We start from the raw sequence: 25418 nt of genomic DNA on the forward strand, positions 1-25418 counted from the left end.
GTCTTCTAAACCTTCCTAAGGCGGACCGGGACATCCGAAAACTCATAACGACCTCCAATCTGGTCGCATGTGGGTTTTTGAAGGAAGGAGTGAGGCTGACTCCTCAGAAGAAATCTAGGAAGAGATCCAGAAAGGGTAAGAATATCGGGCTCGCACGTCCGGGCCTGGCTGCTCGCATGCGCGAGCTCGTGTGCTCACTTTTTCCTGCATGCATCTTGTTTCACATCGCACTTTAATTCTCCATATTTTTCAACTGCTCGCATTACTTCTTTCCTTTGCATCTTGCTGTGACTAATCTATTGCTTTGTTGTTTTCTTTTTCAGAAATGGCCATCTCTCCTATCCCCTTCATGGAAGAGGCTGAGCAGGCTGCGGCCTCGGGCCCAGCTCAGCCCGCAGCTGCGAGCACAAGGGCTCGCTCTCAGGCCAATCCTCCGGCCCGCATGACTACTCTCTCCGAGCACCTCAAGGATTCGGGGCCCTCTCCTCGACTAAAGAGGCATAGAGGTAAAGAAGGAAAAACTGGCGAGCCTGAGCCAAAGAAAGCTGCTCCCTCTGATGCTCCTCTTCCCTCTTCTTCTTCTGCCAATGCGGTTGCGACCACATTCGGCCGGCTCGCCCAAGGTCACATCAGCGAGCAGGATTTAAAGGATTGGTCTTCTTCTGCTCTCGAGGTTAACCAGGATGCACTCTCCCGAGCCGCGGCCGAAGTATACTATCGTCAGTTATCTAAGGCTCGAGAGATGCGAGCCCTCAGCCAGACCAACACAAAGCTCGAGGCTAAAGTCAAGTCCCTTCAGAGTAAGGTCGCTGAGCACGGGCAAGAGAAAGTTACGCTGGTGAACAACTATAATCAGAAGATAGTTAATCTGAACGCTGCTCACGACAAGGCCCTAAGGGAGCAGAAGGAGGCTCATGACCTGGCTGCTGAGGCATGTAAGAAGGAGAAGGATGCCCTCGAGGAGAGGGTGCTTGAGCTGGAGGGATCAGTTTCTGCCCTGACCGAGGGCCATGAGGCCGCCCTCGCTGATACTAGGAACCTGGGGGCCAGGAATTTCATGAAAGTCTTTATGAAGAAGGTTCCTGACTTCGATTGGGCGGCTCTGGGTGCGAGCACAGCGAGGCATGCTGACAAGTTGAAGCTGGAGATGGAGAGGGATGCCCAAATTGCTGAGGAGGCTAGGCTCGCGGCCGAGAAGGCCCAGGTCGCTGGTGAAAATCGTGAGGGAGCAGAGGCTGATAACCCTTAATATAATTTTGATTAGAACTAGACTTTTGACTGGGTAAGCGGGCACCCCTCTCGCCTCGCGCTTGTATTTGAAATATTCTGCCTCGGGGCATAACTTATTTAACTTTTGTTTGTATAAAATATCTAAGTTTTTTGTGCCCGCGTATGTCTTTACGGTGCTAGCTGTTTTTTTTTTTTTTTACCATGCTTCTACTGACCAAAAAGTAATCATAACTCTGGCCGCTTATGGCGAGCGTTACCCCTTCACTACGAGCCCAATTTATTCAGCTCGTGTCATTTGTTCAATCAAACAACCATTGAAAGAGAATGCCAAGTGGAGCAAGCCCGCATCGACTCGCAGGTGTTGTAGGTGTGCTCGCACTAGGAGCTCGTATGTGTCTTCTCCTCGCATCATGCGACTTTGAGTATGTTTGATGGAGGGCTGGGCCCCCTGGGTCGCATTTATGGTTTTGAGGGCCAGGGTATGGGCTCGCATCGCGAGCCTATATCTCTATCCACATCTTTTATCTACTATGTGTTCGTATTTACCTAAGCGGGCCGTGGCCCGGCTCGTTTCATGTTCTTGGCATCAAGCGGGTCGGGGCCCAGCTTGATTTAACATGTTAATAAAACAACTGTTCTGTCCTCGCATGGGTTCCCAAGGATGGGGTCCCCTGCTGGGTATTTAATCTATTAACAGAAGTTAAAATATCAAGTGCACAAATAGAGATCAATCGTTTATTCATAGATAATGGGAAGTGAAAGGAATACATGCTTGTGGTCTCAGGGAGGCACCTATATGGCACTACCCCCCGAGACTTAGGAATATTTGAGGATAATACTAAGTCTGAAAAGAATAATATTACTGATAATACTTGCGAAGGTGTTCCGCGTTCCAGGCTCTTGGGATCAGCTTGTCTTGCATATCATTGAGGTGGTAGGTTCCCTCCCAGAGCACCGATTTTATCTTATAAGGGCCTTCCCAATTTGCTCCCAAGACTCCGTGACTCACCACCTTGGTATTTGGCATGACCCGGCGCAGAACTAAATCTCCCACCTTGAAAGTTCGGGCTCGAACCTTACTGTTGTAATGCCTAGCTGTCCTCTGCTGATATGCCGCAATCCTGATCTGAGCCTCTTCTCGAGTTTCTTCGATCATATCCAAATAGAGCCGATGATTGACCTCGTTTGCCTCTGAGTCATAGTTGTCCCTTCGAAAAGATCCTGCTCCCACTTCAACGGGCACCATAGCTTCACACCCATACACCAGAGAGAAAGGGGTCTCTCCAGTTGTAGTTCGGGGTGTAGTGTTGTAAGACCATAAGACCTGGGCGAGTTCTTCTGGCCATGCTCCTTTCTTCTCTTCAAGCTTTGCCTTTAAGGTATGCTTAATGATTTTATTAACAGCCTCTGTCTGCCCGTTACTCTGGGGGTGGCAGACTGCGCTAAAGCTCTTCTGAATCCCCAGCTGCTCACAAAACTCTCGCATCTCCTTGCTATCAAATTGTTTCCCATTGTCAGATATCAGCTTGTAAGGGATGCCATAGCGACATACAATAGCCCTGTGTACAAACTCCCTGAGCTTTCTCGCTGTGATAGTGGCTAGGGGCTCGGCCTCTGCCCACTTAGTGAAATAGTCTACCGCAACTACCGCATACTTGACGCCTCCCCTGGCCTTCGGGAGTTCCCCAATCAGATCAATTCCCCACATGGAGAAGGGCCAGGGGCTCATGAGGGATGTGAGAGTGGCCACGGGGTTGTTGTAATAATTGGCATATCGCTGACACTTATCACAAGCTCGGGAGAATTCAAAAGCGTCTTTTTTCAGCGTTGGCCAGTAGTAGCCTTGACGGAGGATTTTCTGAGCTAGAGAGCTACCCCCCGAGTGATTGCCACAAATACCTTCGTGTACCTCCCTTAGGATGTAGTTGCATTCCTCCCCATGTATGCATTTGAGAAGAGGAACACTGAACCCTCTTCTGTATAGAATCTCGTCGTATATCACATAGCGGGCTGCTTTGTATTTTATTCTCCTTGCCTCGTTCTTTTCGTCCGGAAGTGAACCTTCTCTTATGTATGCTAGAATAGATGTCATCCACGTGGGGCCAAGCTCATTACTGAGGCTGCCCACCTCGTGCTCGGGCACACTGGGTTGCCTCTGTATATCAAGGGGCACGGTCCCTAGCAAAGTGCTCTCGCGACGTGAGCCGAGCTTAGCTAGCTCGTCCGCGCCTTCATTCTGCCCACGCGGGATTAGTTCCAGCCTTACCTCGTTGAATCTTGCGATTATCCTCTGTGCGCACTTCAGGTAAAGCTCTGTTCTCGGACCCTTAGCTTGATACCCCCCATTTATCTGATAGACCACAATCATGGAGTCACTAAACACGTTCAAATTCTCGACCTTCATTTCCAAAGCTAGCTTGAGACCGTTGATCAGGGCCTCATACTCAGCATCATTGTTGGTTGCATGAAAGGCCAGATGGGTCGCACGTCTGATCTTGTGAGCCTCTGGGCTGATTAGCTCGATTCCAGCTCCTGCTCCATCACCGTTAGAGGCACCATCCACATACAGGCTCCACCATGGGGCACTATTTTGTCTCTCCAGTCCAACTTCTTCTGTGCTAGGTAGAACAACAAGGGCTCCCGGCTCCAATTCTTGATATGGGGGAAATTCTAGCACAAAATCGGCCAGGGCTTGGCCTTTGATCGCAGTCCTTGGCTTATAATCCACCTCGAATTGGCCGAGCTCAACCGTCCACTTCAACATTCGACCAGAAGATTCTGGTCTATGCATCACTTGCCTGAGGGGGTAGGAGGTTCGCACTTCTATCTTATGTGCCTGAAAATAGGGCCTGAGTTTTCGGGAGGCCAGAATCAGAGCATACGCTAGTTTTTCGAGGCTTGTGTATCGAGTCTCGGCATCGGCTAGCCTTTTACTCACATAATATACCGGGAGCTGGACACCATCCTCCTCTCGGACTAATACCGCACTTATTGCAAAGTCGGAGACGGCCAAGTATAGGATCAAAGTTTCTCCTGCTCTTGGGTTGGACAACATGGGAGGGCTACTGAGATGCTTCTTTATGTTCTGAAAGGCTTCTTCACATTCTTCGGTCCACTTAAAGTTCCTCCCCACTCCTTTAATTGCTTTGAAGAACTCTTGGCATTTATCGGAGGATTTTGAGACGAAGCGGTTTAAGGCAGCCACTCGTCCCGTTAAGCTTTGAACATCCTTCACCCGTCGAGGGGATCTCATCTCGAGTAGGGCTTGTATCTTGGCTGGGTTGGCCTCAATGCCTCTATGGTTGACAATAAATCCCAAAAACTTCCCCGATTCAACCCCAAACACGCATTTCTGGGGGTTGAGTTTCATTCTGTACTCCCTTAGGATCTGGAACATTTCTGCCAGGTGGCGGACATGATCCCTCGCTTCTTTCGATTTCACCAGCATGTCGTCTACATAGGCCTCCATAGTCTTCCCCAATTGATGTTTGAACATCTTATTCACCAGCCTCTGATAGGTTGCCCCCGCATTAAGGAGCCCGAAGGGCATCCCGATGTAACAGTAAAGGCCCCGATCAGTAATAAAGGAGGTGTGCTCCTGATCTGGCCCATACATGGGGATTTGGTTATATCCCGAATAAGCATCCATAAAACTAAGCAGCGCGTGCCCAGCCGTGGAATCCACCAGCTGGTCGATTCGGGGTAGAGGAAAGCTGTCCTTCGGGCAAGCTTTGTTCAGGTCGGTGAAGTCTACACATGTCCTCCACTTGCCATTGGGCTTCTTGACAAGCACAGGATTGGCCAGCCACACGGGGTAGAAGGCTTCTCTCACAAGTCCTGCCTCCATTAATCTATCCACTTCTTCTTTGAGGGCCTCTGCCCTCTCTCCACTAATCGGCCGTCTCTTTTGCCTAACCCCCTTCTTTTTCGGGTCCAGGTTGAGCCGGTGGCACATGACATTTGGGTCAATCCCTATCATATCGGAGTGTGACCATGCAAAGACATCCAAATTCTCCCTTAGGAAGCGGGCTAGATCCTCTCTCAAGTTAGGACTTAGGTTAGAGCCTATTCTGAGTACCTTGGAGGGATCATTTGGGTCTACCAAGATCGGGATTGTGTCCTCTGCGGCCCCGGCCCTCTCGACCATTGAGGGCATTCTCGGGTCTAGATCTGCTTGAGCCTCGCTAGTTTTTTCCATTCCCGTGATTGCCAAACCTTCCGCATCCTTGAGCTCGGTTTGGTGGGCTTGGGTCGGGTTTATCAAGCGTTCAGAGGTCGCAGTTACAGTTCGAGTGATTCTGTCGGGTGGGTCCATAGTGGTTGTTTCTTTGTGTGCCCACTTCTCTCTCCTAAGTGTTGCAGTGATTTGTTCTGGGCTCTCTTCTTCATCACTTGCTTCCTCTACAATCCCCTCTTGTATCAACATGATGGGCTGAGATGCTTCCATTAGTAAGGCCCCTGGGCGTGGTTCCACATGAATTCCCATGTGCTCGAAGTAGTTCTCGGGCAACTCCTCAATTGAAATCAAATTACAAGTCTCGTGGCCCTCAGGACGTATTCTTTTCCTGCCCTCTGCCTCTTCCATGGGGATGTCGCACTCACCTACTTCAGCTGTCTCCCTTGAGGCATTTCTTGACTCGGCCGCTTTGAGTGCCTGGTTGTAGCAGACCCTGGATTCGTATTGACAGCTCTTCAAGATGCCTACCCCCGTGGGGGTTGGGAATTTTATCGTCATATGATGGATCGAGGTCACCATCCTCATTGCCCTCATAAGGGGTCTGCCCACTATAACATTGTAGGCACAAGGCTGGTCTACGACTGTAAACATAGCGATCTGGGTGGCCACATGAGGCTCCTCTCCTATGGTCACCGGGAGTCGAATTGTCCCTTTCACTCCGATCGAGTCTCCCGTGAACCCGTACAGGTGCCCACCTGTTGAGGTTAATTCTCTATCCAATAATCCCAGTTTTTTGTAGGCATCATAAGTCAAAACATCAGCCGAGCTCCCGGTGTCCACCATTGCTCGGTGAACATTCACCGTCCCAATCTTCATTTTTATGACTAGGGCATCGGTATGAGGGTAATGCACCCATTTTGCATCATTCTCTTTAAACACGATATCATCGACCTCCCTTTCAAAGAGTTCCGGGGGCCTTTGGCTTAGATGATTGACGTTGGTGAGCGGCTTGTCCTTTGCTTCCCGGGCATATCTGTCCATCGCCTTCCGGCTGTCTCCACCAATGTGAGACCCGCCTAGAATAATATGAATACTACCAGCCCGAGGGACCCTTTCTTTGTCTTCTGGGGGTGGAGGAGGGACGGTATGATAATCCGTCCTGTGTCTTCGAACCTCCTTGACAACCCACTCCGTAAGCTTCCCTTGTCTAATCAAAGTCTCGATCTCATCCTTTAGTTGTCTACAATCAGCGGTATCGTGTCCGGTGGCCTCATGGTATGCACAATACTTCGAAGTGTCTCTTTTATTATAGTCTGTGAGAGGAGTTGCCTTCCTGAATACCCCCTTCCCCACATATGTAGCATATATGTGGTCGATAGAGGCTACCAGAGGGGTGTGTGTCTGCCATTTGCTTGTATAAGGCCTTCCCGAATCTTTAGTGGTCTCTTTGCCACGGGCAGACTTTTTCGGGCTCGAACTACGCCGATACGTCTTCCTCCTTTCATCAGGGCTTGAGGATCGGTCCCTCTTGTCTCGATAGCTTTCGCTGATTTTCAGCTCTCTCATCGATTTCTCTACCCTCTTGAAGGGTTCGGCTTGCTCATAGAACTCGGCCAAGGTCCTCGGCTCACTCGCTTGGAGGCTTTTCCAAAATTTTGATCCTTCTTTCAGCCCTGCTATCAAGAAATTTTTGATGATCTCCTCACTGGCTCCTCTCACCTTCGGGACCTCGGCGTTGAACCGACGAAAGTATTCTGCCAAGGGCTCCCCCTCCCTTTGCTTGATGTTGGCTAACGTGGCCACAGGAGGCGAATAGTGGAGGGTCGACTGAAATTGTCTGACGAACAAGTCCTCCAATTGCCTCCACGTTCTTATGCTAGCCGGTCCCAACTTGGAGAACCATTGTTGGGCACTACCTCTGAGTGATGCCGCGAAGACTCTGCAACGGGTCATCTCCGGCACCTGATAGACTTCCATCTCAGTGTTAAATTGAATAAGGTACTCCGCCGGGTCGGCTTCGCCGTTGAATAGAAGGTCGGGGTTGTGCCTAAACACCCGAGGTAGGGGGGATGATCGGATAGCAGTCGTAAACGGAGAGGGGGCAGCCGAGGCAGGGGGCCCTCTCTTCTCTTGCTCCATCTCATCTAAGATCCTTCTCAGGTCCCTTACTCTAACAACTTCTCCTTCCCTGTCACCACCCGCATTACTCGAATGGTGTGAGCCCTGAGGTCGTTCGCGGCGTCCCCCTCCCCCAGCTCGGTCCTGCGACTCCTCTTCACGATTGTATCTGCGTCTATGTCGCTCCTCCCTCCTGGGTGAGGTGTGTTGACGTCTTTCCGGAGGGGTCGTTGCCCGTTCCCTTTTCGAGCCTCTTTTATCCACGGGCTCTTTCTCTTCTCTCTCCTTCTTACAATTCTCCAATTTGAGCCTGAGGTCATGCTCGCTTAGCTTTCTACCCACTCGGTCTAGCACGCTAGTTGACCTTGCCTCAGATGAAGCTGGCTTCGGCCCCGATCTCGTAGAGATCTGGCTGCCCCGCTCATCATGGCCTTGGGGTATATCTTCCTTTTCACGTGATGTCTCTTTCTTCTGTTTGGTCTCGGTTGCCACGTCATCAAAATCGTGGATCAGCTTCTTCTGAGGGCCTTTGCCCTTCCAGCTATGCTGTGAGACCTTGAGGCGGCGCGCCTTACGCTTGGCGTTCCGGACCGAGCTTCTTTCTACCTTTGACATTCGGGCGTTGATCTGATTCATCTGATCGGCCAGCCCTTCCAGATACGTCATCACAGCCTGCCCGTCCACGGTTGCAATTGGTGGAGGTGGCGCCTGATTCTCTGGGGGCGTGTGTTCGAAAGTAGGGTCCTTCTTGCCTCCGCTCCCTGGTGTCGTCGCTTGCTTGCTTTCTTTGATCATCTTTCTCCCTAAGATGAACGGCCCCCTCCTTCTAGCGCCAAATGTTATAGGGAGAATTTCGTATAACAATATTGTGGAGGTTAATGGGCGGAACAAAGATCAAGGACGGTGTTTGAGGGCGGAGGAAGGTTGTTTGGTGGTGGCTGAGCTTGTATGTGGACTCCTTAAGAAAGAATAGGGTTTGTTATTCTCCGTCAAGTGTCGACTCATGTCTCATACAAGTGCCTACGTACCCTATTTATAGGAATCAAGCCTCACGTAGTTCTTGGGGAACAAGTCACGTAGGCTAGGGTTAGGACTCTTCAGCCCGTGTAGCCAAGCCCACGATAAAGTCAGGCCTTCAGCCAATTAGTCACGTAAATCTCGATCGGCTCCACACGCTTCCTACAATCTCGCGGCATCTCCGCAATCCTTCCCGTGATTGTAGGAACAACCCGTGTCGATCCCGAAATCTACGAGCAACTCAGTCATCTATGAGTCACTTTCCATGTTGTACACAAAGTCTTTCGATGCGGCCCGGCCTGGTCACCTCGGCCCGCACCGCCTTCAAACAATAAATATAATCTTACCTCTGTTTCTATAAGATGTGGGCTCATGAGCTCAGCCCGCGTATGGGCAGCTAAGCCCACCTCGCATGAAGGCACCTGAGCCCACCTCGCGTGGGCACAACCGAGCTCGGCTCGCATATGAGAGCCCAAATGACAAATATGAGCTCACCTTACATGTGTGAGCCCAGCTCGCATGTCCTCACTTGAGCCCAGCTCGCATGTTTGAGCCCAGCTCTCATATCATGAGCCCAGCTCGCATGTAAACTCAGCTCGCATGTTACGAGCCCAGCCCGCATGTGAACCCAGCTCACATGTTGCGAGCCCAGCCCGCATGTGCTGGCCCAAGTCATATAAATCCATGGTTCTAGCCCACACACAAGAGTCCAGCTATTTAATGCACCCACAGGGACCTGTTTAGGGCCCATGGCCGAAAACGGGCATAACACCCTCAGAATTCGAGGAAAACATATACTCGGAAAGTCATGCACATAATAGAAGAAGCCCCGAAGCAGACAAAAATTAAGGTGTCGCTGATATTTAAGATTTTGATCCGGAAGAAGTAAAATTTCCTCGCGGTATTACTTTGATCCTATCTCTTATAATAAGAAATAACCAAGTGAAAATGATGCATTAGTGGATAACTTATTCTACAATATGTTCATCAGAATGTGGTCATTGTGATTGTGTCGTTCATGCGAAGGTCAGAGTAGTGGTGTGGAGTTCATGAACTGCTATACTCCATGTTTAACCTAGAGGGAAATATAAGCTCATACACTTCTTTTCATCCATCCGATGACTTTTCTTACAATGTGGATAATAATGTAAGTATCTTCTATTTAATACAATTAAGGTATAAAATTGTACGTTGACTAATTCACTAATATAATATTTACTCATTTTTATGTGTCAGATTGTGTTAGCGCCAATGGAATGCAGGAGACTACTATAAAGACTATGAAAACTTTATTTATGAAAATAACAATTCCCATGAGGGAATTAAACTCATGAAAATGATCTTTTCTCTCTTATTTTATCCAAGTTATCCGATCTCTTTAAAGTAACGAGATATCAAGAATTTATAGGAAAGTCCTGGTAAGCTTTCCTAATTGGGCTTTCTAATTTTCCTATTGGCCATCTTTTGTCTTCTATTTGGGCTTTCATGGCCCAACAGGACCGTGATGCACATTCAAAAAAATTCAAAATAGTCTCTCTCTCTCTCTCTCTCTCTCTCTCTCTCCTCTCTCAGTTAACAACGGTCACGTTACTTTGTATTCAAAGATTAATATATAAATCGGTACACCACAAACCCTCTCAAACATAATACTTATATTGATAAAAAAATTACTCTACATTTGAAATTTGAGAAATGGCGAGTTCAGAGGAATATGATTACGTCGAATCGGAGAATGATTCATATGATTCAGACGATGATCCAATGTTTGATATTCTTCGAGAAAGTCAATCTAAACTTTCTAAGCTCTCAATTAACAACAATACTAATTCAAGGTTTTCTATTCTTTTCCATTTTTATCATTGTATAATCCCCCTCTTTCGTTTCAATTGTGTTGATTATATGTTTTTGTACAAAAATGAAGCATCTGTAGTGATGTGGACAACGAAACTCCGGAATCCCCCGAAAATGATTATGAAATTGTTCTGAAATGTATCCAAGGTAATGCCTATTAACTGTTTGTGTTTATGTCGTGAATATTCGGGTGAATTTTTACGTTCGTGCTTCATTTCTCGTATGATGTAGCTGGTCAGCTAGATAAATTTAAGGTAGATCAGTGTAAGCTTTATCTAAGGAAACATGGACTCAGATTGACTGGTAAAAAGGATATTCTCATTCACCGCATCAAGGAACATCTCGAGTACGATTTATATCCTCCCTTTCTCTTTATTTTGGGCGAATTTATCCCGTGTCACATTTTTAAGAGTATTAGTTCTCCAACTATTTACCTTCGCCTTCAGTATTGTCAATGGCAGTGGAGAAACTAAGTATCCGCCATCAAGTTTTACGGTCAACTGTAAAGGTATATTACAATGTGCAAATTCCAAACTCTTGAAATTGATAATGTACTTCTCATCTACTTTACCACGTACTTTGTATATAAACAGATTGTAGAGGCTTGAGTCTACTTATATGAGTACTTTTTTTGTCGCCATTTTATTTAGTTTGGAGTGTGATCAAATAACTTCGTTTTGTATAATTCCTTATAAATTATGTCTTTGATTATTGGTAGGTGATGCATGCATGGGGGATGTTGTAATGTTTGAACAAACGGTTTATGAAATGTAAGTCATTAGCTGCTCTCCCTGGTTTATTGTGATAGTTTGATGTAACATGAGTATCATAATTTTTATCTTTTGTGTAACCCATAAAATGAACTGCAACTTATAATTTGTTGGCTGCTTGTTGATTGTTTCACAGGTTTAACATTGCATCGAGGAGCTCTGTCGGTCCTCCTTGTGGGACAAGGATTGTAGCAGGACGCATTGTTAAAGAAAGCTATGGTGCTGCTAAGCAACAACACACATTTACAGTAAGCTTGTCTTATCACGCTTAGTTTTGCTATGAAAGTTCTTGGACTTGTGAATGTTGTATTTTCCAGTTCTATGTTTTTCTTGCTGAACGTAATTTTTTTTACAACTCCTTGCCAATTTGTTTTTCTTTTCCTATTATCAATTTTCTTCTAGTTTTCAAAAACAATTATATGTCAGTATAGTACTTGATAGAGGTGATAAGAGTTTGACGGAATCCACCCTCAGCATTCTCATTATTAATTTGTTCTATATCTAAAGGCTCGTACTGTGTATAAATTTCTCCATTTGTTAACAACTCTGACTAGGTTGAAGTCTTATGGAGCAAAGGTGTGAGACCACACCCTCCACTTCATCCTCTTCTCATCAAGGGCAGAAATCTCTACAAGTTGAAAACAATGAGACAGGTTTATTTATTATCATTCAAAGTTCGATTATTTTACTGGGTACAGATTCGTACATCAAGTATGTTAACTAATTTATAAAGCTAATCCCAGAAATGGCAAGATGAAGGGGAGAGGCAAAAGATATTGTTGGAAAAACACAATAGAGGGTCTATTGCTCGCTTGAATAGGGACACTCGAATGCAAGAAAAGGAAGCGAAGAAGATGCTAAAAACAAATAGGTAGGTGCCCGTGACTGTCTTACATAAGTTGCTTGCGTGTTGGTTCAACTTGTAGAGATTTGCTACTTCTTCAATACTCTTACAATTTCTGATATATAAAACTTGTCTATCTTAGGTTATTGAAGTCGGAAAATCAGAACCAGAAAAGAAAAGAGACAAAGACATCACATACCCCAGTGCCTCTGGCAACTAACTCAATGACAGAGAATCAACTGAAAAAACAGCATAATCTGCATCCAATGTATCAGGTCCTGCCTAATAATAATGTAGCAATTACTGGGATGCAGCCATTAGTGCAGAAGAAATGCCAGTTCCCAGGACCATCAGAAGCCTCTTACGGAAGAGCAACTTCATTCTTTCCAAATGCAAATGTGGCTCCAGAAAGGTTTTGGAATCGACAAGTCTTGGCCAACATAAATCAGAACTCTCATGGTTATCAACACAACATGATCCATAACCAAGGTCAAGTGCCATTTCTGCTAGAAAGAACAAGTGCTACTTCAACAGAAAATCCATACCAGAAACAAATGAATGAAAGAAGACAGCTCTGCAGACACTTTGCTCGAGGAAGGTGTTACTACGGAGAGCAGTGCAAGTTCCTTCATGAATGTTGAAGTGAGTGGCTCAAATGATTACGGTCATGCAAAGCATATATTGATGACATTATGCTATTTATATTAAAATAGAATTGCAGAATTTTTTCTAGTACAACAATGCAATTCATTTCAAGAGAAGGCAGATCCCCCTGTGTTTTGAAGGGCAAAGGAAGGGCAGTTTGTGTGAAAAAACTTCATTCCCTTTTCAAAATCTTCAAATTGAAAATTGTGAAGAACTAAACAAAAGTTTAAGAAATCTGCTTATGGCTTTCTAGGTACTTATGCTTGATTTTCTTGATATAATGTAACTAATGAGTGCTAGCCTGCTAGTTATGTTAATGTGAATGCAGAGAAAGGTTTTAAAAAAATGGTGAATGCAGAGAATTCATTGAATTATAACCATTACAAGGCTTTCCCTGTTTTTTGGTAATTTAGCAGTGAATTTTTTATTTAACAAAAAAAAATTACTTGATATTTTTAATAAACATTTTTTAGATCAATTCGATACCTCTATCATTATTACTAATGAAAAATATATAAGTAATAATAATATATATAGTATATACATGAAAACTTATATGATAATTTGTTACATGAATATTACACATAAATAAAAAAAAATATTGATAAATAAAAAAATTTAGAAATGTAAAGAAAAAACCTGGATAGAGATATGAGTAACAAGAAAGCCAAACACGGCCTAAAAATTTATCATCATAATCTTGCTGAGGATAGAGAAGCTCCACTGAACACATAGCAAAGAGTGTCAGCTAAAGCTAGCTAATCCAAGTAATGGCGGTGGTGCTCCGCTGCTTCTCCGTCCTCCCTCCTAATTCCGGCCATATTCGCCGGAAAACTCATCTTTCTGGTCAGCAAATGTACTCCCTTAAATTTTTGCAAGTTATTATTAAGATAGATAATAGTACTATTTTCACTTTGTGTTAGATAATTATTGCAACTTTGTTTAGATGTGATTGCGTGCCTCTTAGATGTCTAACAACTAACTTATTAATTATCAGGTGAGGTGAATTCTGTTTTGTTAAAACTCAATAAGGTGTTGCTGCCATCGATAATTACTTCCGAGACGAGAGTTCGGAAACATTTGGATCTGCTACAAGATTATAATAAACTCCAACCAATGTGCTTGGTTGATTTTATGCCAAAATGTTTCGATACATCAGGTAATATGGTGAGTCATCCCCATGACATAATATACTAGTTAATTCATGTTATTCATTGTGATCTTGTTGTTTGGACAAGTAAGTTTATGTAGAAAATGCCTTAGAATCGATTCACGTTATTAATTTAGTGACAATGAATTATCTTATTTGTTTTCACGGTAGCAAATGCTTCCAATTATTTAACTCTGTTCACATTACGATTTAGTTTAATTAGGGAAAACTATAATGGTCCTATATTCACATCGCTGCTTTGTTTGATTTGGCAGATAAGGTCCTCCGTATTGGCACTTACTATTACTAATGCCCTGATGTTATATACTCCTCTTCAAGCCCTGGCTGAAACATGCGAAAGTGAGAGATCTGTGTTTGAGATGCCTTTACTGCTGTTTGTAGCGCTTGTTGGAGCCACTGTTGGAGGTAAGGTACCACTGATTATTTTTATCCTGTAGATGCTTGTTGACTAAAGACATTGCACCTGAATGTAGAATACAAATTCAGTAGTTTCCTGGAAAGCGATAACACTTCTTTTTTGCGAATTTTGTGTAATACAGGCTTCGTAAACTGTTTTATAGCTGGCCTAAGAAGCAATCAGCAATGTTTGTTCAGAGTGCTAGTCATGACTGTCAAAAAAAAATATGAGAGTTGTAACCTGATCCATTTATTATAATTTTTTGCTGCTTTCCACGTGATTGTCATTTCCAAGTTGGTTGTTTGAAGTCTTGGATGAAAATATACTCGTGTTTCATTCTTGCTAATTCATTTGTTCTCTGATTACTTATGAAAGGATCCATCAGGCTATATATTATGCATTAAAATTTTCCCCCTCGAGTTCTCTCTTTTATAAGAGTGTGTTCACTACTCTATAACAATAGCAATTGTCAGCTCAGCGGTTTGCATGTTGTAGGATTACTTGCAAGACAAAGGAAGGGAGAACTGAAACGTGTTAATGAACAGCTTCGCCAAATTAATGCAGCTTTAAGAAGGCAAGCTAAAATTGAATCTTATGCACCTGCTTTGAGTTATGCTCCTGTTGGTGCTAAAATACAGGAAAATGAAGTCATAGTTGATCCGAGGAAGCATGAGTTAATATTCCACCTGAAAAATGGAAAGAATTTTCTGAGAAACCAAGATCCGGAGAAGGCATATGTTGAATTTAAAACTGCCCTTGAGCTTGCTCAGAATCTCAAGGATCCAATAGAGGAAAAAAAGGCTGCTAGAGGCTTAGGTTAGTCCAACTCTGCTTCAAATTTTCAAATTCCATCATCGTTTATGTATCATGTAGTTAATGATATTGGTATAATACATGGTATGTTTATTCTTTTTAGTAAATTAATGTTCCATCTGAATTTGTTTAAAGCAAGGGAAAATTAGTAAATATGATGCAATCTCATGGTCGTTTTCATCATTCCAAAATAATGATTTAAAACAAAATCAAGTGTACGTATTACGCTGTCAAAATTTGATCCCAACTTGTTAATTCGAGCCAAAATTTTGTAAAAGATATTAGTCTATACTTCCTGTTCCTATCTCTTAATGTTGCTTTGATTCGTGTTATTTTCGTATTTGGAGATGTACACAAGTTTAAGTTTGAGTGGAGCTCTGATTCTCTTATTTCGTATCTTAGGAGCTTCACTTCAAAGGCAAGGAAAATACCGTGAAGCCATTATATACCACTCTATGGTTCTCTCAATTTCTGATAGAGAAAATGAAGATTCTGGAAATACGGAAGCATATGGAGCAATAGCTGATTGTTATACTGAGCTTGGTGACTTGGAGCGAGCTGGTGTATATTATGATCAGTATATTGCAAGGTTGGAAACGGATTAACTTGAAGTTTTTTGCAAGAATTTATCTCTTTAGTTTCGAGTAATTTGTGGGAAATTTTGTAGATGTAACAGTATGGCTTCATGAGAATGATCATTACCTAATCATTTTGTGTTGCGTGAGCTATTCAGTGCATTATATGCTAATTAATCCAAGAGAAAACCAGTGGTCTGGTCTCTCATTTTTATTGTAGCCAAGTCATCATCAAAGACTTGGGGTGCATTGGTAGAAAAAACATTCAATGAGGCTTTCCAAATCACAATAAAATATATTATTCTAGACTTCTTTTTTAAGGCCTAGAGAATATGTTTGTGGCATCAAGGATTGACATAAGTTTGCACTTGTATGAATCCAGAAATATTAATATCAATACAGCACACAAACAAATTCGCTGCTGACATTATTTTTATGGGTTGAATATCAAGGTGGTCACTCGAATGACCGCCATATATCAGTTTAATTATCAAAATTAACGGGGTATCATTTGAGTCACTAAAGTCATAATAAATATCATACTGATAACTCAAAATATGTGCTCGAGAATTAAAATTTATTTTATAGAGTTCTATATATTTTTCTTCAATCCTATTACAACCAAATGACAATGTATGAATTCTAGTATTTTCTATAATATAATAAGATTTTTTAAAATTTATCTACTATTTATTTTTAATTTTGTAGTCATTTGCTTTATTTAAATAAAAATAATTAGTAGACAAATTTTTAAAAATATCAAAAAATCATCTAAAATACTATGAATTCGTAACTTTTCATTTGGTTGTAATAAGATTCGAAAAAAATGTTTAGAACTCCATAAAATAAATTTTAATTCTCGAACACATATTTTGAGACATCTGTTTGATATTTATTATTACTTTAGTGATCCAAATGATACCCCGTTAAGTTTGATGATTAAACTGATATATGACCTTAAGTTGAGTGACCACTTTGATATTTAACCCTTATTTTTATTATGAATACGACTCACAGACGACACACCTTTGCGTCATTATGTTCGCGAAGCCTTTCCCTGTTTACTTTCCCAAACTAACCTATTTTGTTCAATTTTTTCCAAAATGACCTATTTTTTTCAACTCTTCCCAAACTAACCTACTTTTTATATTTTCTAACTTTTAGTTATAATTATAATTTATACATTATTATTAAATTATATATATGCTGAATTAATTTTTTAATATAACATTTTTAATAATAAATAAAATTAAAATACAGTAATTCATTAATACTTGGTTAAATATAATGCATATTTTATTTTTTTTTATATTTTGTTTCGCATATTTCTTGTTTGAGAAAACTTGTTTGGACAACCACACTACATTATTGATATCAGATATGATCAAATATGAAATCTGGACAACCAATAGAAATGAAGATATTGAGATAATGTTTTATCTTTAAAATTTAATAAAATATCTAAAAGTTGGTTGATATCAATGTAATCTTGACAACCAATCAAAACACAAAACAAAATTACTCTTATCATATCTCTAAAATGCCTATATATACAAACCAATCTACAACAAATAAATTATAGAAAAACAAAGCAAATTAATTTGCAGATGGATAATGAGAGTTTTCTAGATATGATGGAAAGAGCAAATGCAGTATTCAATTTAAGTGAAACTGATCATTTAATCTCTCCACACGAGTCCAAAAGTGATGAAACTAATGGTGAAGATGGAGATAATCTCAATTCAGATTCAACAAGTTCTGATGGTGAAGAAGGAGACAATCAAAGCGCAGCAGTCGGAACACATGTACCTACCGCCCCATGGTTTACAACATAGGCTTTTACTAATAATTCAGGTGATTTTTCTAGTGCCTCTAGTGTTAATACTCTTGATAGTACTATTTTTGAAGGTCAGTGTTTTGAAGATAAGCAATCTGCCATCGATTCAATTAAGTCTGATCACATAAGGGAGTCTATAAATTACCGTGTCGTAAAAAGTACTCCAACATTGTATGAAGGAAAATGTGTAGTGGATGACTGTCTACGGAGAATTCGTGTTACTCTAAGAAAGAAATATGGCTTCTTTGAAATCACCAAACTACCTGCTAAGTATACTTGTCTTTTAAGGACAATTGAACGAGATCATCACAAGCTTAGTTCGAGTTTGATTGCAAGCACTATAAAACAACAAGTAAGGTTCTAATTTTGTTTATTTCACTTGGTATGTTTAATATGTAGGAGTATATTTTTGATAATTTATTACGTGTGATTAGGTCTTGGAGAGTCCATCAATAAAAGTACATAATATTATGACTCAAATGACAACTATCTACAAGTATCATGTGAGTTATAAAAAGGCGTGGCTAGGAAAACAAAAAGCAATCTCAGATATTTATGGTGATTGGACGACTTCGTACTCCAAACTTCCAAAATTTTTAAGTGCATTGATGTACTATAATCCAGGAACTATTGCTTCAATTGAAGCTGAAGCTGATGCTACAACAGTCGATACATCTGTTTGTAAACGTGTGTGGTGGACATTCAAACCGATAATAGAGGGGTGGCAACATGCTCGACCAGTTATCAGTATTGATGGTACATTTTTAAAAGGAAGGTATAATGGGGTTTTATTAATTGTAATGGGGTTCGATTCTAATAACCAACAATATCCACTCGCATTCGGTTTAGTCGATAAAGAAACAACCTCCAACTGGTCTTGGTTCTTGTATCATCTTCGAAGATATGTATGCCGGGAAAGAATGGGTGTTTGCAACATTTCAGATCGTCATGTCGAAATCTTTGAAGCAATGAGAAAGGAAAGAAATGGTTTCACAGGTGGTATGGGTATTCATCGTTTTTGTCTTTTACATATTCGTAGTAATTTTTCTTCAGCTCATCCAGGTCCACATTTGAAGTTGTTATGTTGGTTGGTTGGAAATACATCTCAAGTGAGGAAATTTGGAAGAGCAATGAAAAAAATCAAAGACCTTAGTTCGAGTGCTGAAGATATAAATCATGAAATCAAAGACCTTAGGTCCACATTTGAAGTTGTTATTTGAGGTGACTACTGCAAGATATAAAATAGATAAGGGATTTTGGAAAGGTGGCAACAAGCATCATATAGATCTCTCTAAAGGATACTGTTCTTGTGGAAAATGGCACATGTATCACTTTCCTTGTTCTCGTATAGTTGCTGCTTGTATGATATGTAACCTAGATTGGAAGCAATACATTGAACCATATCATACTCTACCAAAATTATTTGAGATGTGGCAATATGAATTTTCCCCAATACCGCATCAATCATATTGGACATTTCCAATAGCAAATAATTTGGAGGGGTATGGAAAGGTCACACGAGACGCAGTGCACGTTGTCCTCACAAAGATCTTTAATGTAATATTCTTAATTTAATTTTAAGTTGTAATGTTTTCGGTTTAAATAAAAATGTTATGTCTATGTGTTTTAGTTTATTAAGTTGTTTAATTCAGTATATATATAATTTAATAATAATGTATAATTTATAGTTATAACTAAAAGTTAGAAGATATAAAAGTAGGTTAGTTTGAGAATAATTGAAAAAAATAGGTCGTTTTGGGAAGAATTGAACAAAGTAGGTTAATTTGAGAAAGTGAACAGAAAATAAGGTTAAACAGGGAAAGACTTCTATGTTCGCAACAGTTAATACCATCTGCCAGCAAATGTGCAAGAGTTGACGGAAATATCATAACACACCTCTCACATCATTATGTTTGCAAGAGTTAATACCTTAACAGAAATAGATAATGGCAGCATAACATACAGAAATTGATTGATATACTTCCATAACGATCACTGCTTCCTCCATAACATACAAGAATCTAAATATAACAGTACACAAAGAAAACATTTGGCTGATGGATAACCTCACGTGTAAGGAGTGAAACATCAAACAAGAAAAAACTGATCCTAGTACTAAATCAACAAATCCAGCAAAAGCAGAAAGAAAAGGAAACTGAAGTCCTAAAAATTTCACTGGTAGTACATGAGCTGCTGAGCAGCAGCAACATTCTGAAAGCCTCCATCATATATGGCCTGGCTTGCTCCAGCAGTACCCATTCCCAAAGATCCCTGTTTGATTTGAAGCTGCGCTTGAGGGTGCATCAAGGCATGAACACCACCCATCTTGCTCAGAGCTAATTGTCGCTCATAGAGGCCTTGCATAGGTGCAGGTGGAGGAAGCGGATTTGAGGTTATCCCAGGTGGAGTAGGCTTGCTACCCCATGAGCACTGCAGCAAGAACATTATAAAAAAAATCAGGAGACCGGAGATTAGAGTTAGAACAACTTCAGTGCCTAGACTGAAAAGGGAAGTACTTAATATAGGTTAAGGGCAACGGAATAGAAACTTCATGTCAAAGAGCCATTAAAGAAGTTCTAGACCATTACGCAGCTATCATCTATGTATTACAATACAAACAAGCAAATAAGACAAAAATGGAAACACAGACCCGTTATGAAAATTAAAATTCTGTTTTCCCACAATTTTAAAGTCTTCCAATCTCCAAATAAATGAGAAAATAATAGCTAAAGATACAGGACTACAAGTAAATGGTAGGACCAAAAGGACAAATTCGATAACAGTAAATTCCTGCATTGCTACCTAAGAATGTACTCAGGGAGACAATATTTAAATCCCTTTTATTTTATTTGCACCAGTGAAATTAAGTTTAAGTGGAGGATATAAAAGAAAATTTAATGAAATATTTTTAATCCCCTTTTATTTTATTTGCATTTGTGAAATTAAGTTGGAGTGGAGGATATAAAAGAAAATTTAAAGAAATATTATTATTTAATAGTTTCCTTGCCATTCATTTAGATGATCTAACAAGTAGACCACAATCATTCCTCTGAACATTCATGCAAGAAACATTTTCTTCATTTTGCAGTTGCAAACAAAAAATTAGGGGAAAAGTATAAAGCAGATTATTTAAAACACACATTTTGAAGATTTTTAAAATTGTGCAGTAACTCTGGTCTTGGACAAATGGTAGTAAAACTTTTACCGACTGAACAGGGGATAAAATGGCATTTCAATTTAACAGAAATACCGTCTACCTGTAAAGTACTAGTACTGTAAACATGCGAGGACCAATAATATTATGCTTGGGCTATTAAATAGAGAAACTAATCACTGAACTACACAACCATTAAACTTTATTTAGATACTGATGTCCATTACTCAAAAGTATCATCATTGTACTAGTCTCATTTTAAAAAATAAAAAATAATTAGGAAAAACAGTTGGCTTGCAAAAACAACAGCTAACCTTGATCTGTCTTCCATAAAGATTTGAATGGGTATTTCCCAGCTGGATAGCCAATGCTGCCTCAGAATGATTACTGTATCTAACAAATCCAAAACCTTTATCACGCTGCACACGAACTTCCTCAATTACTCCAGCTCCGAGAGCATGAAAGAAGCAATGCAAGTCTATCTGTGTTGCCTGAAAATACAGTTAATTACATGAGTAATGGACCAGATATCTCATTTATGCACAACAACTTAAATAGAAGCTTTCAGAAGCATTTTATAAGCACATGGAATATTTTGAGCAAGTACAAGCATAGTTTTCTCTGCATATTCGAGCAAGGTTAGCATCTGTACTAGACTTCTTATTAAGTACAATAATCCAATAAGAGATAACAAAGCGAAAACAACATGTTGATATCAGGGCACAGTTATGTGAAGAAGTCCTATGCACACCTCAAACTTTTTTTCTCCAAACTTCTTTTAATGTGCTTAATCAAACTTTTGAACTTTTTAAAAGTTTAGAAGCTGATAATTTAGTTGCGGTTTCTACATAGTACAGGGATCAACCTAGCTTCACTTCCAAAAATAGAGTACACCACCAACTATACTTTAAAGTCTTTAAACTACGAACATCTAGGGAATAAAAAAGAGGGGATCCAAGAAAGAATTACATATATAAAGGAAAACAGGCTATGATTTTCTTTACCTCTGGAGGAAGGTTGCCAACATAGACAGTCGTGTACTGTGGACTGTTCTCAGGCGCCTCATTATTTGCCAACTCCATACCATCTTCTGCACATGATAGGCCAACAAGAAGTATCATTGCAAAAGAAAATTATGTCCTCTGGTACTCTACTGACATCATGGATGCAGAGGACGGAATTCAGATTATTGCTTACTGTATTATTAATGCTACAAACATGCCTTTAGGGCCATATTTGAACATCAAGTTACAGGTGATTTTAATTATTCATAATAATCGTTTTACATAATTTGGAATTTTCTAATTTAAATCTATTACTTTATCTATCAAATAGTATCTAAGCAATAAATCTTCTTAATAGTGTTAAGAATTAAGATATTATGAAGCAACTTAAATTTAAGGAATCAATGAGGTAACTAGATATATGCAACATGCAAAATTCAAAAACTAGGAATCTTTTCAAATAATCAAATAATGTCTTACTGATAAATGCTTGCAAATAGTTCAATACATGAAGCTTCTTATGTTGATTCTTAAGCAAGACTTTAGAGTTGTGGTTACCAGAAGCATTACTTTATATATCTGTACAGACTACAGAGATAGATTGATTGTAATTAACATAGTATCCAAAAACAATAGAAATAAATAAAAGTTTCATTTATCCAAGTATGGTAGTTGACAATTATTTAGAAGCAAAAATCATTAGGAGAACTGGAGAAGTGTCGTTTTAGACTTTAGTCAAGTTTTTACTTGGTGGCTGAGTCTTGGGAAATCAATTTTAAGAGTTGTGGCCTCATTGTTATGGGAAAGTAGAATATGATTTGACTGAGTACACGAGAAATATTCGAGTACTACGTTTTGTCTTTACTTATTCTCTGCAGGAATGGGTTATATTAGCCTTATAAGCATCTTTTGGCAAACTTACCTGTAGATCCATTCGTTAATTCTACAACGCTTTTGGCATCTGAACTTGGATTCTCATCAGTAATACCAGCACCTTTTGTCGCCCAGTTACAACGTATTTGTTTACTGCCAAGCCATTTTCCTAAGAATAACAATGATATTCTTGTCATCATATATAATAGGACAGTCTGAACTCTTGAATAACATGATAAAATGACATTGTTGTCACATTTGGTCTATAGCGAGCTAAATAGTAGCAGAAGACTTGCTTTAAAGATATTAGAAGACGGGTGAAACATTATATAGAAGATCAACATTAAAATTTAAAAGTCATGTTAATTATCAAGCAAGACATGGTCACAGAAAGCGATTACAATTAACTCATTACGCATACCAGTAAGATCATTAATTGCACTTTGAGCATCCTGAAAAAGAAGAATAACAGTTCTTTAGAAGAACAATTTCAGTGGAAAAAAATGCAAATTTAAATTTTCTGATAAGAGCAGAATACATGTTGATTTTTGAAAGATACAAATCCAAATCCTCTCGATCGACCAGTCTTCTGATCCCACATAACCCTTGCATCACTGAGATTAGAAATACAAGTCATATAAGATCATAAATTCTGTTGGAAATCAACATACAATAAAGGAAGAAACTTACGAGCAACTGCTATAAACAGAGAAACATGCAAACAATGTAGCATCAGTAACTTCAGAGCTGAGATCACCTACAAATATGTTGTAATGACCTACACAACCAGATTGTATTACCAATATACTTATCATACACAAAAGGAAATATGTATTTATCCAATGTAGCAAATAAAAACATAAAGACCTACTTGAAGTGTCCTCTCTCTGACCACTTGCATAAGCCCAATTCACTTTAATAGGCTGTCCAAACCTGTCATTCAAAGAATATTATAAGAGGACATAATTAAGACGCAGACTGTAGAAGATCATTAGATATACCATAATAAACTTACAGATGTCTTCCATTAAGTGATAATATAGCAATCCCTGCACATCTACGATCGAAGTAGTGGACAAATCCATAGGATGACTACAAAGTTAGGATAAGAAGAGTATAAAAGGATTCAGATAATATGATCGACATAAATAAAAAAGAAATTAAGTTTCAAGCATGATAACACTCATCACCTCCAACCACTAAACCTTTTTATTGCACAAGAATAACCTACGCCTAAAATATGGCTATACCTTCTCCTTCCTAATTAATTTGCAGCTTTCAACAAGACCGGTACTTGAGAACACCTCTTGAAGAAGAGGTTCAGTGACTTGTGTATGAATGTTCCCAATGTATCTGAAATTTGTCAAAAATGATTCTTTATTTTAAATACAATTCAACAGTTATAAACAGAACGAAAATAAAGACAATGTTTTTTAGCTATGCCATACATAATTCTTTTTTAATTACCACAAGATGGTGTAACTTAAAACAAAACATAACTATCAAGACAGACAAGCATATTAGACCCAAAACAACGTGAAAAGACAAGAAAGCATTTGAATCAACAAGTGTCCAAGCACACTGACTGCACAGATAATAAAGATTACGTTTGAAGAAGATATTGAAAATGCAACAAGAAAATATCAGTATAAATGAGCTGAAGCACACTCACACACTGCGACAAGTACTTGGGTCAAACTTAGGAGGCAGATTTCCACTAGGAAACGGCTCCATCTGCAAAACGAAGAAGTAATAAAAAAATGAGGTAAACAACGAAGAAAAATGTGAAAAAAAAAAAGGAAAATACATTTTGCAATACATAACCCTATGGTAAAATCCACGAACAGAAAGAAAGTAGTACAAGAGAAATAAAATTTTAGAGCTTAAACAACTAGTGCATCAGCCTCCACCGCTAACTAAAACTCGAAATAAGAATAAAAACACGTACGCTTAAAATACAAACATATCCACCAAATTGCCCAATAATTTAATCATCAATGATACTGACACTTTATTCTACATAAATTACGAAATGTTGGACAATTGTATACAAATCCCCAATTTTTCTCGAGAACGACATCGATACAAACTTTTGCTGATCGATTAGGCTACTGTTTCACCTAACAAGCATACCGAATTTCGATTAAATTAACCTAGGGCATGGTAAAAAAATAGTAAAATGTGAAAAATCGAGGGGTAAAAAGGAGATAAATGACCTGAGGAGGTAATAAAAGGCTAGGATGATGATAAAGTGATTGTTGTTGAAGCATAGCTGCTGCTGCTGCTGCTGCTGCAGCTTGTTGTTGTTGATGATGATGCATTAGAGCTGCTGCTTGTTGTTGTTGCTTCAATCTCTCTTCTTGTTGTTGTTGCATCCTTTTTTTTCTTTTTAATTATGCCGTGTAATTGAATTTAAACAGGCTGATGAATTTCTAGGGTTTTAAAAGAGGGAAAATAAGGAACAATTAAAGGCCCGTCATCGATGCTTATTTAGCTCATATCAACCTGCATTTCTAGCTTTTTTTCCCCATAATTAAGGCCGTGTTTGGTTTTTACCTGATTTTTTTCCTTGCGTGCTTTGTTTATGTGGCGCCACGAAATAATACACAAAGATGTTATGTTTTCCAAATTTTTTCTCAAAAATTTCCCTTATAGATCTTGTGTACGCTAATATGCGCTAATAAATTAAAATATGCAATATGTTTGTCACGTTATTTGGTAAAAAAAATTCGAATTTTTTTGGAAAACGTAGCATTGCTTATATTGTACATTTTTTTTCCCACAAATATTTTCTTCCCTTCTTTTATAATGTTCCAGAAGATTTGTCAAGCTAAAATTTCTTGAACCATGTATTTGATAGTGGATACATGAGTTCGAGTTCGTATATTTTTAAAAGAATCGAGCCAATTGTTTGATTTTAACGAAATCGACTTGTGTAATTA

At 39.8% G+C, this 25418-nt stretch overlaps 4 protein-coding genes across 5 annotated transcripts; 2 read left to right on the forward strand and 2 right to left on the reverse strand.

Annotated features, from left to right (window-relative positions):
- Positions 1–1398: 1398 nt before the first annotated feature.
- On the reverse strand, positions 1399–8320 carry LOC141718226 (uncharacterized). The gene is made up of 5 exons (XM_074520607.1): positions 6269–8320; positions 4998–5884; positions 3140–4526; positions 2240–2596; positions 1399–1410 (listed from the first exon to the last, which is right to left on the reverse strand). Exons 1-5 carry the CDS (start codon positions 8318–8320, stop codon positions 1399–1401), a joined length of 4695 nt encoding a protein of 1564 aa, XP_074376708.1.
- Positions 8321–10087: 1767 nt separating this feature from the next.
- LOC141717592 (zinc finger CCCH domain-containing protein 62-like) lies at positions 10088–13006 on the forward strand. The gene is made up of 9 exons (XM_074519738.1): positions 10088–10374; positions 10464–10540; positions 10625–10739; positions 10840–10901; positions 11112–11163; positions 11300–11411; positions 11718–11816; positions 11907–12034; positions 12150–13006. The coding sequence occupies exons 1-9, from the start codon at positions 10235–10237 to the stop codon at positions 12646–12648; spliced, it is 1284 nt and encodes a 427-aa protein (XP_074375839.1). The 5' UTR covers positions 10088–10234; the 3' UTR covers positions 12649–13006.
- A 310-nt stretch (positions 13007–13316) lies between these two features.
- Positions 13317–15914, forward strand: LOC141717593 (protein FLUORESCENT IN BLUE LIGHT, chloroplastic). 2 transcript variants are annotated; one of them, XM_074519739.1, is made up of 5 exons: positions 13317–13498; positions 13650–13819; positions 14078–14228; positions 14716–15036; positions 15436–15914. In XM_074519739.1, the coding sequence occupies exons 1-5, from the start codon at positions 13423–13425 to the stop codon at positions 15636–15638; spliced, it is 921 nt and encodes a 306-aa protein (XP_074375840.1). In that variant the 5' UTR covers positions 13317–13422; the 3' UTR covers positions 15639–15914. The 2 variants fall into 2 exon arrangements, with proteins under 2 accessions (XP_074375840.1, XP_074375841.1); XM_074519740.1 differs by having other exon boundaries at positions 13370–13508.
- A 3491-nt stretch (positions 15915–19405) lies between these two features.
- On the reverse strand, positions 19406–25036 carry LOC141717594 (oligouridylate-binding protein 1B-like). Its single transcript, XM_074519741.1, has 12 exons — positions 24693–25036; positions 24149–24210; positions 23727–23829; positions 23492–23568; positions 23348–23409; positions 23167–23254; positions 23015–23090; positions 22898–22928; positions 22526–22645; positions 21604–21689; positions 20914–21090; positions 19406–19875 (listed from the first exon to the last, which is right to left on the reverse strand). Exons 1-12 carry the CDS (start codon positions 24849–24851, stop codon positions 19618–19620), a joined length of 1299 nt encoding a protein of 432 aa, XP_074375842.1. The 5' UTR covers positions 24852–25036; the 3' UTR covers positions 19406–19617.
- Positions 25037–25418: the final 382 nt, after the last annotated feature.

This window comes from Apium graveolens, chromosome 4, assembly GCF_009905375.1.
Source record: "Apium graveolens cultivar Ventura chromosome 4, ASM990537v1, whole genome shotgun sequence".
Classification (NCBI taxonomy): domain Eukaryota; kingdom Viridiplantae; phylum Streptophyta; class Magnoliopsida; order Apiales; family Apiaceae; genus Apium; species Apium graveolens.

What these genes read in the sequence shown, in the direction of transcription:
- LOC141718226 (XM_074520607.1), bottom strand. Translation starts at nt 8,320, where the DNA reads ATGATCAAAGAAAGCAAGCAAGCGACGACACCAGGGAGCGGAGGCAAG. An exon ending in TAAAAATGAAGATTGGGACG is followed by an intron (nt 5,885 to 6,268) that starts GTGAATGTTCAC and finishes TGCTACAACCAG; the next exon opens with GCACTCAAAGCGGCCGAGTC. An exon ending in GCAACTACATCCTAAGGGAG is followed by an intron (nt 2,597 to 3,139) that starts GTACACGAAGGT and finishes TTAAAGGCAAAG; the next exon opens with CTTGAAGAGAAGAAAGGAGC.
- LOC141717592 (XM_074519738.1), top strand. Translation starts at nt 10,235, where the DNA reads ATGGCGAGTTCAGAGGAATATGATTACGTCGAATCGGAGAATGATTCA. An exon ending in GAACAAACGGTTTATGAAAT is followed by an intron (nt 11,164 to 11,299) that starts GTAAGTCATTAG and finishes ATTGTTTCACAG; the next exon opens with GTTTAACATTGCATCGAGGA. An exon ending in AAGATGCTAAAAACAAATAG is followed by an intron (nt 12,035 to 12,149) that starts GTAGGTGCCCGT and finishes TGTCTATCTTAG; the next exon opens with GTTATTGAAGTCGGAAAATC.
- LOC141717593 (XM_074519739.1), top strand. Translation starts at nt 13,423, where the DNA reads ATGGCGGTGGTGCTCCGCTGCTTCTCCGTCCTCCCTCCTAATTCCGGC. An exon ending in CCGGAAAACTCATCTTTCTG is followed by an intron (nt 13,499 to 13,649) that starts GTCAGCAAATGT and finishes ATTAATTATCAG; the next exon opens with GTGAGGTGAATTCTGTTTTG. An exon ending in TGTTGGAGCCACTGTTGGAG is followed by an intron (nt 14,229 to 14,715) that starts GTAAGGTACCAC and finishes TGCATGTTGTAG; the next exon opens with GATTACTTGCAAGACAAAGG.
- LOC141717594 (XM_074519741.1), bottom strand. Translation starts at nt 24,851, where the DNA reads ATGCAACAACAACAAGAAGAGAGATTGAAGCAACAACAACAAGCAGCA. An exon ending in TCACTTAATGGAAGACATCT is followed by an intron (nt 23,410 to 23,491) that starts GTAAGTTTATTA and finishes TTTGAATGACAG; the next exon opens with GTTTGGACAGCCTATTAAAG. An exon ending in TATCTTTCAAAAATCAACAT is followed by an intron (nt 22,929 to 23,014) that starts GTATTCTGCTCT and finishes CTTCTTTTTCAG; the next exon opens with GATGCTCAAAGTGCAATTAA.